General features: G+C 41.3%; 1 protein-coding gene across 9 annotated transcripts in view; it reads left to right on the forward strand.

The window, feature by feature from the left end:
- The window catches only part of ARVCF (ARVCF delta catenin family member), a 295,429-nt gene that overhangs the window by 218,506 nt on the left and 62,341 nt on the right, over positions 1-14,582 (forward strand). For all 9 annotated transcript variants that reach the window (XM_040602791.1, XM_040602773.1, XM_040602802.1 and 6 more), the window contains one exon: positions 2,584-2,767. In XM_040602791.1, coding sequence (XP_040458725.1) covers positions 2,584-2,767 — 184 coding nt within the window. The remainder of the gene's footprint in view (positions 1-2,583; positions 2,768-14,582) is intronic.

Here is a 14,582-nt window from a genome sequence, read left to right on the forward strand (position 1 = left end):
TCACTCCTCCAGGAAAGGGGAAAAGGCAGAATTTCATTTCAGATGTAAAAGTAGTATGTGCATTTAAGTAGAGTTCTGAAGGGCAGTCAGATTTTAAAACTGAGCTCTTCCATGTACAGATGGTTTTAATCCTCTGTGTTGTTTCCAGTTGCAATATTTTGCAGTTTCAAGAGAACACAAATGCAGGATCCTCACGAATGCTGTACGAGGTTCCTCAGTTGATGCCATCTTTTCCTAATAGTGTGAGTTTTGACGGCTGCAAGTGCCAAGTGCTCCATTTATGATACTCTGAGGAAACCCTGACATAAGCAGGGTATTCTGCACCCCCTGTTCTCAGTTTGGATCTAGGTTTGCTCCGGAGATGATTACCCTGTGTAATTTCCTGGGATGTATCCATTTCATTCACTGCTGGATGTTTGGATTTTGTATTTGAATTTAGAAGTACTGAGCCAGTTAGGGATTTAATTGTAATTATTATTTTTATATTTGATATGCATAAGCAGTTGGTGTGCAATAACTGAAAGAAAGACTGTCTAGTGAAGTATATAAAATTAATAGGGTAGCCTATACATCAGTTTTTCATAGTCTTTATTACAAATATTGAGTTGCGTTTTGTTTCTTGTTTGATCTGTATTTTTGAGCCAGTTGGTTATGAGAAGTAAAGGTTTTCTTCCATAACAGAATGGGGCCACTTAACGTTTTCTGCTTGGTTTGGGGTTTTTTCTTATTGTCTGTTGTTTAGGGTTTTGCAACGATGAAGGGTGATTTATTGGAATGGGTACAAAGAGAAAATTAATTCATATTTCACCTATACAGTCTTGTTGGAAAGCTAAAAAAAATAAAGTTACAAAAATCTCATACAGTGTGGTGTTAATGGATGACAAGGGCAGTAGGCCAAAAAAGCAATATTTTTGTATAGTTTTAGAAAAAGACTGAAAGAAACATTACTGTGTTCATTCTGCTGTCTGCCTTAGTGGTTTTTTATTAACTAATACGGTCTCCTAAGGCTGAACAGATGCCTGGATTTTGTGAAGATCACTTTGAATAGGAGACAGCATAGCAATTGGCTTCTGAGGCCCTGCTAATCATCAGCCTTTGTGGTTATCCTGTAAGTGCCAGTCACTGCTCAAACGGAGGTAAATTCCCGTTCTGACCTGGCACCTGTCATGACCCTGTATGGATAATACTCTGATATTAAACCAGGACATTTGGCATTTGACACTTGTGACTTGCAGCAGTTAAAGCTTGAGTGCAAGGGAGGTCTCCCATGAGAGCGCTGCCTTCACTTCTTCCCCGGCAGCCGTGGTGGCTGTGCAGGTCTGCGCGGCACGCTGCATCGCTGCTGCGTCCCTCCCTGCTACGTGCTTTCCATTGACTGGCAGGCTCCAGCAAGTGTGTGTGTGTGTGTATGTGTGTTAGGCTGTGTGACAACAGTAACAGATCCAAAACCTTTTTCCAGTCATTTTTAAAGTTTGACAATTACAGGTTTTAAACACGGAATGGTTGAAAGGGACGGAAACAAAAGGCTTACCTTGGTTGTTCTTTTGTGTTTTATATTAGATAACACGTGAGTATCCACAGCTTGCACTGTCACATGCACAGATTCACAGCTGTAGTAACCCAGAGAGCCTCAGGTTGTTACAGTATCCACTTAGAAAAGGTTTCCTGTGTGTGCTGGGGAATCTGGCTTTTCTATTCAGTGTCTGAAATTTTGCCAGTCTTCACGCTTTCCCTTGGATATCAAAAGTGTGCATTTGGCTCCTTCCAAGTTTGTTACCAGGCTGAGCAAATGCAGAAATGGTCTCTGAAGTGAATGTCCTGTTTCAGACCGAAGCTAATGAGCAATTACTGTTAGGGGACTGCTACAGGTCTGCTGACAAGTTGTATCGCTTATCTAAGACTGGGTATTTTTACAGTTGTAAGGCTGTTCTGTAATGTTGTTTTGATGTTTGGCTCCTGTCTACTTTGTCTCATAATTGAGGTAAAAATGGAAAGATAGAGAAGTTTTGGTTCTCAGCTTCTTCAAGGCATCATACGTTTGTGGCAGCAGGTGATTTGAACACAGATATTGCCTGTGACAGGAAAATGTGGAAGTAAATAATAGAGGAGTCTTGGCTGAAATATTCTCCTGTGCAGAGGGTAAGCGTAAGATCAATGATCCCCCATAAATTCATCCTCATTTTTAAGACTTGCTCACTATACTTGTCTGCTGCACTGGATGAATTTTTACTTCTTGAAGCATAGCTAGACTTAAAAGTGTAAAAAATTTGTGTATAGCAGAAAAGTCCTATTAATCTCAAATAGCACATCACGTTTATGGCTCTGTTGTAAGACTTGATTACTTCAGCAATATCCATGTCTTCATAAAAGTGCCTCCTTGCTTTTGAAAATGTTTCTGTTGCAGCAAATGTGGAAATTCCCCTAAGCTGTGTGCTAGTCTGGCATCTCATCAAGTGGGTTTGCCTTTTAGTTTTATGACTTAACCTTCTAGTGATATACTGTAAATCTAGCGATTCTGTTTTAATCTAGAGATTTTAAAGTTGTTGTTCTCTTGTTATTTCATAATCACTGTTTCCCCTGCAGGTACCCTGTGGAACTTATCGTCTTATGAGCCCCTGAAGATGGTCATCATCAACCATGGTCTGCAGACACTTACCAACGAGGTGATTATACCCCATTCAGGTTGGGAGAGTGAGCCAAATGAGGACTCCAAGCCTCGTGATGCTGAGTGGACAACTGTCTTCAAGAACACTTCTGGGTGCTTACGGTAAGGCAGGAGTGTGGAGTATTTTATCTGTTTACCACGTCCTGTGTTTAGGAATCTGATAGAATTATTTTGATGTGAAATTAAGTATCATATATCTTTCATTTTTGCAGAATGTCTCCATTTCAGGGGCCACAATATTAGTGCTTGGAGGTATTTGCCTGCCACAGACTCTGTTGTTGTAGCACTTGTCAATGTAGGTCTGTCCAGTGGGGTCAGTGTGAAGAGGAGGTCATTTATCCAGATTAGGGGGAGTGGGTCTGTATAGGGTGGTGTGTGATATGAAGGAGAGTGACCCAGGGAAGGCTAACTGCCAAGCTACGTACAAAACCAGCATTTTGCAATGCAAACTGTGCCACAACTGCTGAGAATCATGCTTTCATTTCTCTATTATACTGTGATCAGTGGGCTGTTTCTACAAATTTTGAGTACCTTCTCTGCTTCCTTTGATGGCACAGTTTTTATTTATTTGAAAAGTGTGTTTTCAAACCAGTCCCTTCTTGGTTTTAGGCCTTCTCCTGTCAAAAGGCATTTATTTGCAGATGCTGGGGAGCTGGTTTTGTGGAATTACACTGAGCCTGAAACACGGATCTAGTTTTAGCCACAAACACTTCTATGGACACACTCCTATTTTAAGCTGAAGTGACTAAGGACCTATGGGAAATTAGTTAAGAACCTGAACTACTGACCCATTTAGGAACCGATTTCTAATATTGCTTGCAAAGGAGCCTTTTCTGGTTAAGAATTTGTATTTACATTTTTGAGAGCACCTTGAGAGTAGGACAGTACATGCTGGAAGCTGGAGTCCAGAGGAGTCCTAATGCAGTCTGAAAAACCTGAAGACCAGTGTTCCCTAAATAGAGTCTCTTTTCATTTTGCTTTTCTTTGAGAGAAGATAGTGGAGATGCCCTGTTAGCATTCAGCATTATGAAGTCGTCAATTAGTTTGAATAAAACTAATAAAGATTTGGCATCATAATTTCTGTTGCTCTGAAGTATACTTCTGTCAGACTTCTACTGATTAATGCATCTTCAGAAGTTGATTCATTTCTGTTTCCTGGACTTGTGGTCTCTAAATGGCAGTAACTATTCCCCCGAGTCATTTCACAAGTAAAGTAAGTAATGAAAAGTGTTCCGAAAGGGCCCATTTGTGAAATTATTTGCAGTCCCACTGGAAACTAAGGTCCTTTAAGTCGGCTCCAGACATCACAGGTTTTTACTTGCTAGCGTCTCATTTTCTAATGGTGTTTTGCAAGAGGAAATTAGTCAGGGGTAGGGGGAGGAGGATTATCTGAAGGAATATGAGATTCTTCGGTAAGTGTAGACAATAAATTAATCATTAGTAGAGTAACCTAATGCACATCATAACTTTTTATTGGTATGTGGATCTACTTGAACTTCTACATTCCAAGATAGCTTTGGGGTTTTTTTGGTTGGTTGTTGGTTGGGTTTTTTTTATTTCAAAGCAAGGTACTGGTTTTATGGGACATGAAAAAGCTTGTGTCACTTCAGACCCTGTGTTCTTAAGGCTAATGAAGAGTGGTATGGAGCATAGTAGTACTCAGAGATGTCGAGTAGAAAATTTGAACTTTTCGCAGTTAAAAGCGGTCCTGATGCGCTTCAAATGCATCAGGACAGCAGCCAGTGAAGAGTGACTGCTTCTGTTGTTGAAGTGGGGAAACGTATTTCAGTTTTTTCATGTATAGTCTCTGCTGTTGCAGTCAGGTGGGACTATGTGCTTCCTTGTGGAAAATTTGAAGCTTCAGTTGGGTGTGGGGCAAGGTGATTTCATACTTGCAAGTAGCTGCTGAAGGTAAATGGAGATGTGATGGCAGGTAAGCAGGGAATGGTAATCTGGAAAAGGTAGTTTGTCCAGGTGTCTTTGTTGTGCCACGGGGAGAGGAACCCCTTGCCTTGAAAGGAGGGAGAATTGTCTTGCTGTCTCCTTACTTCTTGCAATGAGATAAAGTGTCTCCAGGACAACAGAAAAAATGCAGGAGTAGGTGAGATCTGAGCTGTCTTTCCGTTGCTTGTAATTCTGGTTACCATGTCAGGGATACCACCTATCTTTTGTAGAGCACTTCCAGATCTAGGGAGAAAAATGGACGTATCAAAAGTAATTTCCATTAGTACTGCTGGAAATCATTTTGTGTTGTTTGTTTAAATCCTCTTCAGCTCATCCTTAAAAGTACCAGCAAGATAAAGATAGTTAACACCAGCAGAGAATAAATTGTTGCAGCCATCTGACTGACAGACGTCCGTGTTTTAAAAACCTCTTTGCCGGCTCTTTTCTTGTTGACACAGTAGCTGATCCTGGAAATTCAATTTTCCAGGAATGGAGCTTATTGCAGACCACAGACTGTTCCCCAATTTGATATTTAATTGGGAGGTTAGTCTTCCTGATGGTGTGCCAGCCTCATTTGTCCCCTTTGGAGGTGAGCCTTAGGTGTGTGCTGCGTGGTCTTCTAAAAAACTGAGAGAATCTTTGAACTTCTGAGGTTTTGGATGTCCTTGCAGTTTAGGTATCTAAGCAGAAGACAGACATGCATGCAAGTCAACATTCATTTCAGTATCATTTTTTCAGTTAATGAAGTTTATCAACAGATGTGGGCGAGTTTGAAACAAACTGTGATTCACAGCATGAACTGTTTGCCCTTTTTTTTTTTTACACTGCTTTCTCATCTTCACTTTGTTCTTAATCTAGGTCTCTCCTTTGATAATGTGGAGCATTGAAAACACTTATTTCAAAATAATTGAAACCAAGTAATTTTAAAAAACAAAACAAAACAACCCCCTAACCAATACTTATTTGCCTTTACCTCTTCTTCAAATCCTGATCCATCCCAGTTTCCTTTTCAGTCTTGTCTTGTCAGTAATGCTCTTGTTTCCCCTGTGTAATTTGTAAATCTCTCTCCCTTGTCACTTTGGGTGTTAGGGTGCTGACGTACATCCAGATCTGAGTAGGGCAGGGTGAGTTGTAACATGTGTGGTCAGCTTGGCCTGCGTGTGCCTAAGTGTGGATTAACAGCTGGCATTAGCAGCACAGATATGTCCTGCTGCGAGTATATGTGGGATGCTTTAGCAGAGGGGTCAGTAACTCGGGCCAATATCTTAGCAGACATCTGTACCTGCACCAGAGTTGCTTTACTAGGGAATGTGCAAGATAAGAGGCATGATCCATGCAGTCTTTTGCCCCTTACCTAAAGGTAAGGTAGCTTACTGACTTTGTATAGACCTGATTTCTACCCACTTCCTGAAGTAACAAAAATCCATCTGTGATACTTGGTGTTAATTTTAGACTATATGACTAAAGGGCTTGCACTCAGAAATGTATCTGTCTGAGCTGCTGTTTGAGAAAGCCCTGTGTGTGATACGGAGTAACTTTGGACCTCAGTTTCCAGCATTTGCAAGCTAGAAATCGGAGAAACTGTGCAAAGTTTGTTATCATAAAGGTGGCCATTCAGGTACTACTCTCTCTTTCACCATGAGTTAAATAACTCTGGGATCACCTGTGACACTTACTGATGTCCATACCAAACTGCCATAGCTAACTGACAATGTATACATAGCCAGTAAGAATCAAAGGAAAAAAAGACAACTGGTTAAGGTTTATATTGACTTTGGAGGCCAATGTTTATTTTAAGGGCTCCTTCTAAATCAAGCTTTCTCTGATGGTGGTGGCCATTGTAAGCATATTTTGCATGCTAGTATCATCTGGAATACAAGGAGTAAGTTCTTAGTGTCATCCCAGTCTTTTTTGACGTGCCAAAAACTCATTTCAAAGACATGTTTTGGGAATCCTGTATTCCCCTTTGCAAAATAAAGACTTGGCAGCACAGCCAGTTTGCAAACTATGATCTGATAATGAAATTATCTATAATCTTTTTCTATAATCTTTACCAAGAACCACAAGAAAACTGAAGGAACTAGTGCGGATGATGGTAATTTTGTCTCCATTCTCATCCTGAGATCAGGAAAAAGGTGTTTCCTCTTACATTGCTGTGTTTTGCTTCTAGAGGCGGACCCAGTACGATGAATGGATTTGCAATATCTGTAATTATTTTACTAATTAAATTGGTCACGAGCCTTGTGATAGATGCTACCTTGGGTGTAATTTTATAAAATAGAGGTATTTGTATAGCCTGTTGGACTGGTTGAGGGAAATGGGTACGGTGGAAGTCTGGAAAGGAGCAGTAAGGAACAAAAAAAAGAAGATTGATTTATTGAAATTAAGTGGATTTTTTGGTTATGGAAAAGTAGGCTTGGGGAAGAAGTAAGGAAGACATTTGCTAGGAGAATCATCAAAGGTGCACAGATGTTCCTGTATTTCATTCGGAGTGCAAGTTTCATGTCTTCCCATTGTATTTTATTCTTTTAGGTTTGTGGAGAATGTCTCTTCTAGTTAGTGTCTTTTTATTTTTCTTTAAGCCCCTAAATCCCTACTGGGATTTACGATCTAGAAGCATTCATTTTTAAATTGTACTTTCCTCCAGTTTAAATAATGTAATGATTTGGTGCATCTTAACAAGGCCATTTCACGATCCTTCCTACAACTCTGACCCAGACACTAAGGTGCTTTAGAAGAGTACAAGTTCAGTTGCTTGCAGGATTGATGGCGCTTAAGGCTCGGTCACGTGCACCCAGGCAGCACCAGGGACCTTCGCTGTGTCTCCATGTTTCTCCTAAGGTGCTTCCCTGCTTTAGAGGGGAAGTGCCACATCTGTGGGTCAGAGAGCACTGCTGCAGTCACATTATCTTTTTTCTTTTCTGTGTAGGTACCTACCATAATTCCTAGTTCTCTGGAAGCAGCAAGGATTTTAGTGGTTTAAAAATGAAATCCATTCTGGGCTTAATTGCTGTTTTCTGCCTAATTACTTTTAATTCTCCCTTGGATTTTTTCACTTCTAAGAGGACAGAGTAGAACTTAGTTCCTAAATTGCTAACTTTCTACCCTGATTCCTGCGCTAAACTGACCTGCTGTCAACAAATGTTAAATGAATTAATTTGCATAGCAAACAGATGCGAAGTGCTCCTTTTTCCAGGGTACCATCTGTAGTTGCAGCATTTCTTGTCAATTCTCCAAGTACACAGAAATTTGCATTCACAAATAGCCTCAGGGTTCAGAGACCTGGCCGTGGGTGTATGAACACAAACAAACTGCACCCACTTGACTTCCACTAAAAACATGCTTTCTTCAGATCAAAATTGCACAGAACAGCTTGTCCAACATCAGCTCCTGAGAAGAGAATGGACAGCCTGGTGGCTAGAGCTGTGACAAGAGACTTGAGAAGTGTGGCTTTAATGGCTGTTCTACTACTGTTCTGACATAATTACAGGCGTGATTAATGGTATAAACCTTTTTGTGGTTTAATTTGTAATAGCCGTACCTCATTCTGGTTTTGGTGAGATTCAGGTTCTTGAGTGCCTGGGTGGATCTGGACTTCAGTCACTCATCTTCACGTTCCTGTCTTTAATGTGGGATTGGCACCTCTGTCCTTCCCTTCCCCTGAAGCTGGTGTATGGCAATAGCTCAAGGATTTTTGGAGTGGTTGATCCTAGAGACTACAGCTGGGAGTTAGCACCTACTGTAGGTATAGACTAAGAGTTTGGTCCCATGGAATGAAAACCTAGGAGTTTGATGGTAAAGAAGAGATACAGTGTTTGAAGAAATGAGATCAGGAGTTGGTAGATTCAGAGCTACAAACTCCACCAGGATGAGAAGTTATGTGTAAGTGTCTGCAGGCTCCTGTGACTTTTACGTACTTCAGAGGAAAGAAGGCTGCAGGAGTTTGGTGGTAAATCATTAATACTTAGGATGTGCCAAATAGAGTTTTTCTATGAGAATGTTTTAAGCCTTTTGCCGAGGGGGACAGAGCATTAAGGACGTGCATCTACATCTTGTCCTGCAGATGTAACTTACGGTGCTTCGGGCATATGTAACACTGCTTAATGGTAATGGACTCATTCCTCAAGTCCCAATGTCTTTATATACTTGTGCATATATATATGTGTGTGTGTGCAAACACCTACAGCAGTCACCGCTTGTAGCACAAGTGTGTGTGTCTGAGAGGCACATGAAGGTAAAGAAGCTTTGTCAAACAGAATCTATAGTCTTGGCAGAAAAGTTCTCTCCTGCACCCTGAAAACGACTGTATCAGTGATACTGGTGTGTCCATTTTTTCTTCCCATCTCTGCATGCTGAATTTGAGGAAAGGAGAGAAGAAAGGCTGTGAAAGCCAGATGCTTATGCCCTCCTTTCTTATTAATGATTAATGTATGGCTTTTCTCTGAAGAAAAGTGCTTGGGAATTAGAGTTTTCAAAGTGAATTGCCTTCAAGCTCTATCCATCTTTAAACCCTGCAGGCATGGTAGTAGTATGTGGTGACAGTCACATAATATTTGTCCTACCTGCACTCTCATGTACTTGAGGCAGACTTTTATCTCCATCTGACTGAAGTAAGAAGGCACTTGAGTACAAATCTTTGACCTGGAAGTGCTGTCTAGTGAAGAGCAGGACGCAGGAGGTGAAGCTCAGGTGATGCTGCCACAGTACTGCCAGCCCAGCTGCCCTTGGTGTCAGGGGAGCTTTGCTTATTGAAGCATCTCAAGACAGAGAAGATACATAAATGTGACTTCTCAGGTGCTCTTTTTTATCAGCAGCAAACTGGTAATTGAGCTTCATGAGATGAGCCAAGCATTAGTACAGAGCCCTGCTTGCAGCAGCTACATTTCTCCCCCACTCCTAAAAAGATTGACAAAGTCATTTGTTTGAGTTTTCCCCTTAATCGGTGTGTTCCCAGTCATAGTTCAAGTAGCCCTTTTGTTTGCTGTTGCAGGGCAGTTGTTTAACCACGGAGGCCTGGTAGGACTTCTTAAAAAGCTGAATGCTTCCCTGTCCCAGCCAGAGGAGATGAGGGCAGGTGCTGCCACATCTGTGCCCACCCACCCCCTGTACCTGGAGGCTGGTGTACTTGTAGTGTCTTCATACTGGGTACAGCTCTGGGGAGGTTGCTGCTCCCGAAACTGGAGCCAACGATACTTCAGTGTTTTGTTGTGCAACAGGTACTTGTGAACTGGAATTTCAGCAAAGGAATAGTTTTAGAAAGAGATGAAAACTGAACAAAAATTTGCCAAAGTCTTCACTTTGGTAGCAGCAAGGAACATGGAAATGGGAGAAGCTTATCTGCCCAACCCAGACTGGGAAAAAAAACAACTCAAATTAAAAACCTACACAATAGAGAGGAGTGAGCAAAGGCAGTTTCTTAATTAGCTTACTGATACTGTGCAGGATCACAGCATATGGCTGTCCTGGGGCTTATATGATGAGCAGAGCGTTTAATTCGTGCTAGTAAGGAGCTGTTAGGGTTCCTCCTGACAGTTCCTGATGTTTAGCTTGTAATATAAATAAATTATGCATAGATTTTAGCAGCAGAGACATAACCTAGTTACATGCAACCTTAATGCTTTGCAATCAAATCTGAAGTATAAATTTAAAGTTGTGCACTTGCTTATTGCCTCCTGTCATTACTTAGGAACAAATCTAGGTCCCTTCTCCCTTGGCTGTCAGTGAAGGGAATCTACAAAAACATCTGTTGCTGTGGTGGGAAGAAGAGCAAGACTGAAACAAAGCTCACTGCAGTCACTGTAATGGACATAGTTTGCTTTGGAAGGCATGTGAGCCACGATCCTTTATTAGATAAATACAGCCCAATTTTTGTTATTTTGAGATTCTTTCCACATGGCAGCAAGCATGTGTGATAAAGCAAGCAGAGCCCCTTAGCCTGTCCTCCAAGCTGAGACTGGAATAATAGGGGAGCTGAGTAGCTGCTGGGCATCATGGAATTCTTGTGTAGTGTGTTTCTACATTGTTTTGCATTACAGGAGAGCAAGCTAAGGACCTCCAAGTAGGTCATGCAGGAGGTAACCAGTCAGCATTTTACTGAAAAAGCATTACATGATGTTTTGAATGTAGAAAGCCACAAACAACAAAGGATGGACTTGACGTCTGTACCTTGTTAAACTGTACTGCTGGCTGTTGCACTCCTGCTTGTTGCAGGGAGCTCTTACAGACAGTGCTGATACGAATATGAGACACGTGACAGTGTGCTTTCTAGATCTCTTGCTCTGTGCCAGCGTGGCTGGAGCACAGGCTCAGCTTGTGAAGTCCTTTTCCAGGGGTGGCTTTTGGTAGCATTTTGGTAGCTCTTCAGAAGCATTTGACCAACTAAACAAAACCTATCCCTTTATTCAAATAGCTGGAAGGGTTTTACGTGCAAGGCAAACAAGGCTGCTCATCTGCTGCTCTCTTTGGTCTAGCTGGTAAGTGGATGCTGAAGTGGAGCAGCAATTTCCAGTGGGATCTCCTGCCCAGGTCTGATACACACCTTTTCTCAGCTGAACAGCTGCTCCCTAATAGCTTCAGTATAGCTCCTCTATCTTTCTGTTTATTTCATTTGGAATTTGGCTTTTTCCTATTTTCTTTGCTATATTCCCTGCTTCATTTCCAATTCAGCTGTCTGCTGCCACACTCCATTGTGTTGTACAGGGCTCTTTGACCACTACTGCCTGGATCAGGCTCTCTTTGTGTCACTGGCAGCTTCTTTCTTATTCTCTTTTATTTTCAGAACAATGAGCTCAATACCAATTAAACTCTCTGGTATTTCATGTGAACTGAAGTATGGAATTCATTCGATTTCTGCATGAAATGATGGAATGATTTTAAAATGTTGTGTATTCCTCCTTTGGGACATTCAGTACCTAGAAATACACTAGGAAATAGAGTACATTTACTGCAACTATTATTTATCAGTCTCCTTTGGCTGACATCCAAATAAAGATTTCTTGGTAGTGAAGCCAAGTATGGGTGTGGAAGGGTGTCTTTATAGCAACAGTTCTGACAGAACAGGTGGATAGAACAACTAATATATTTAAATTAGAGTTGTGAGAACCTTGTAAGTTTTTATCAGCTTAAGTATATAACACTCTGTGTCTGGACAGCAAAGCCTCAGTGATGGTGTTAGTCAACATCTAGCAAAGTGTACATACTGCTTTTGGGGTAACTCAGCCCCCTTGCAAAGCGTGCACTGAACCCAGCAGGAAACCCCGGTTGTAGCTCTCTGGTTTGTAGTGATCACAGGTATCCTTTTCTTCTTCAGCAGTGCTGAGACAGACTATATAGCAGGCAGTGTTACTTTTTAGCCTGGTAATACAAAAATAGCTATTAGAACGTTGTTTACACCAGTAAAAAGTACGATTCATTTGAGCAATCTGAAACCCCACAGCGTGCAGAAAGAGGCTGTTGGAAAGACCTCATCACTGTCTCAGTTTCAGCTGTCAGCCATGCTTCTTCCAGAGGAAGGTGGAAATGTTACTAGGAGGATGTCTGAAAGAATTCTGGTTTGGCTTTTGATTTATATAAAAGACAAAGTCCCCAACCTGTTGTCTTCATCCTCAGCTGGGTCTCTAAACAAAGTGCTTTTTACACCTGCTGAACTGAAGCAGGATGGTAAGTGTTCAGTAATACTATAAACTCTGGCTTTCAGCTTCAGCTGCAGCACAGTGGGGTAACAACTGATGGCCCTTTCCAGCTTGGTGGCAGACACAGCAATAGTCTTGGAAATACTGGTTTTATGTTCAGAGACAAAAAAGGTGCCACTCTGATGCTTGTATTTTCAAGTTTCTTTTCATCATTTAGAAAAAAACCTCAAATGTTCTCCACATATCCACTCTATCAGATTGTTAGGGAGAGCACTGTGGGGGTAGTGCTACATGATTTGCATTGAAATAGTGCAAATTAAGTGCCATGCATTTAATTACTTTTAAATCTTTTCTCTTGAGGATAATTTTGGTGCATGGCACAGATAGTAGTAACAGCTCACCTATCCTAGAGGTGATGAATGCCAGCTCTCTTCTGCAGATGTTAATGTTACTTTCAGACTTGCATGTTATTAAGAAGACTATTTGGTGATAATGATAACCTTATCTAAAGCATGAACAGATTTCTCAGCACATTCCCCACCATCTTCTGAAGTCTTTAATACCAAGACTGGATTCCTAGCCTGATGTGTTTCTATGCTGGTAGGTATTTACTTTTATTTAACATTTACTTAGGCTCCTCTGTTTTGTTTTCTCAGGGAAAGCATATATTTGAACATCTTTACAAATCCTCTTTCACTATTCCTGTCTACAGTCTGGGCTCCAAGAATTTGAGGAAGAATCCAAGTCGCTTTTTCCAGCTAAGGGCTGCTGGGGATTTAAAATCTCTGGAATGAGCCTTGTGCTTTACTGTTTTACATAAAATCAGTCATACAGTTGGTTTCCTTCCTATGTACTTTGAATAACATGGACAGTAATTCCATGTCTTGCTCCTAGAATTGCTCTTTTCAGTGTGTTGTATATATTTACAGTAAGCACACCATGAGGCTTTCTATTACCCTTTGCAGTGTGATGTGAGAAAGATACTATTCTTGATTTTATAATACACTTTTTCATTTAATGGACTCTTGGAAAAGCATTGAAAAGCAGGGAAAGCAGCAGAAGCCTCCCTGGGGATGAAGAGACAAGGGAAGGGAAGCAGACTGTACAGAACACCAGAGATGAATGGCAGGTATCATTCATCACTGTTCTGTGTAACGGTAGTTCAGGTGGTTCCTCCTCCCCATTCCCACCCATGTGAACAGGCAGTCAACTTGATTTTTGTTTGTAACAGGATTTTGCCCATCGTCAGTGCTACAAAAGTGCTGCAGACTTCCTGTTTCAAGTTGTTCAAACATAAAAAGTATCTTTGACTTCATCTATAGGGGTTCTTGATACTAAGCTGCCCCAGCAAGCAAGTCACTGAGAGTGTTTTAACTACAAAATTTTGGGGCTGTTCCAGTTGTTGCATGGTAGCATAGCTCCTAAGTAAGAGGTAACAAGCACCTCAGGTAGGGTTTTGGCTTCCTTTTCTATTCAGTGTTTTTTATCAAACACACCATCCATGAAGCATTCATTTTCTTCTGCTATAAAATGATGCTTGTATAATGTGTAGAAAAGTTTAGTGAAAAGCAGAAGCCTCTACTTTATTCAAGTCTGGGTGCCATATATTGCATATCTGTTGCATGAGTTTCGGGAAGTTCCTGCCCTGGGCAAGGCTTTGCATTCCCTCTGTGCAGTGTCACCCTGTGTAAGACAACTACAAGTCCTCCATTAAGGTTTGCTGGAATCTCTCGCCTGTTTGTTGATTTTCATCAATCTTGAAAGAAGGCTGTTTAGAAACTTCGCTTTTAAAGTTTCCTTTGGAACGTGATTTAGTAACATCTTTCATTCCATAACATGTAATAGATCTGTAAGACGCATCAACAACTCCAGTGCAGATATGAAATTGGGAGAGATTTTTCCTGACCCTGCTCAGTGGAGCATCAGGCTGGCCATTCCATTGCAGTTTCTGTCCTTTTTAATGACCAGTACTAGCGCTAGCTCTCTTGTCCATGTAGTCACTTTTGTCTCCATGCTGCCATGGCTCCTGAAGACCCAGGATGTGGCTATGGCTGATGACTGCCGGGTGGTATTTTTCAAGGAGGTAGATAGTGTAGAGTCTTAACATCCCAGGGCAGAAATGCCACCTGGCATTTTCCTGGGTTGCAGGAGCTTTTGAGGCTTACTCTGGATCATGCAAACCAACCCTGGGAGCATTTCTCTTGGGATCGCCAGATGAGAAATTACTCAAAGCATGCGGTCTTCATTTTCCCTGTGGCTGCGTTTGCTTAGTACTTTGGGATGTTTGGTGTACTTGTGCATGTATCTGAAATGTAAATATTCCCATGGAAATTGGGAGATCT

This window comes from Falco naumanni, chromosome 1 (assembly GCF_017639655.2).
Source record: "Falco naumanni isolate bFalNau1 chromosome 1, bFalNau1.pat, whole genome shotgun sequence".
NCBI classification, from domain to species: domain Eukaryota; kingdom Metazoa; phylum Chordata; class Aves; order Falconiformes; family Falconidae; genus Falco; species Falco naumanni.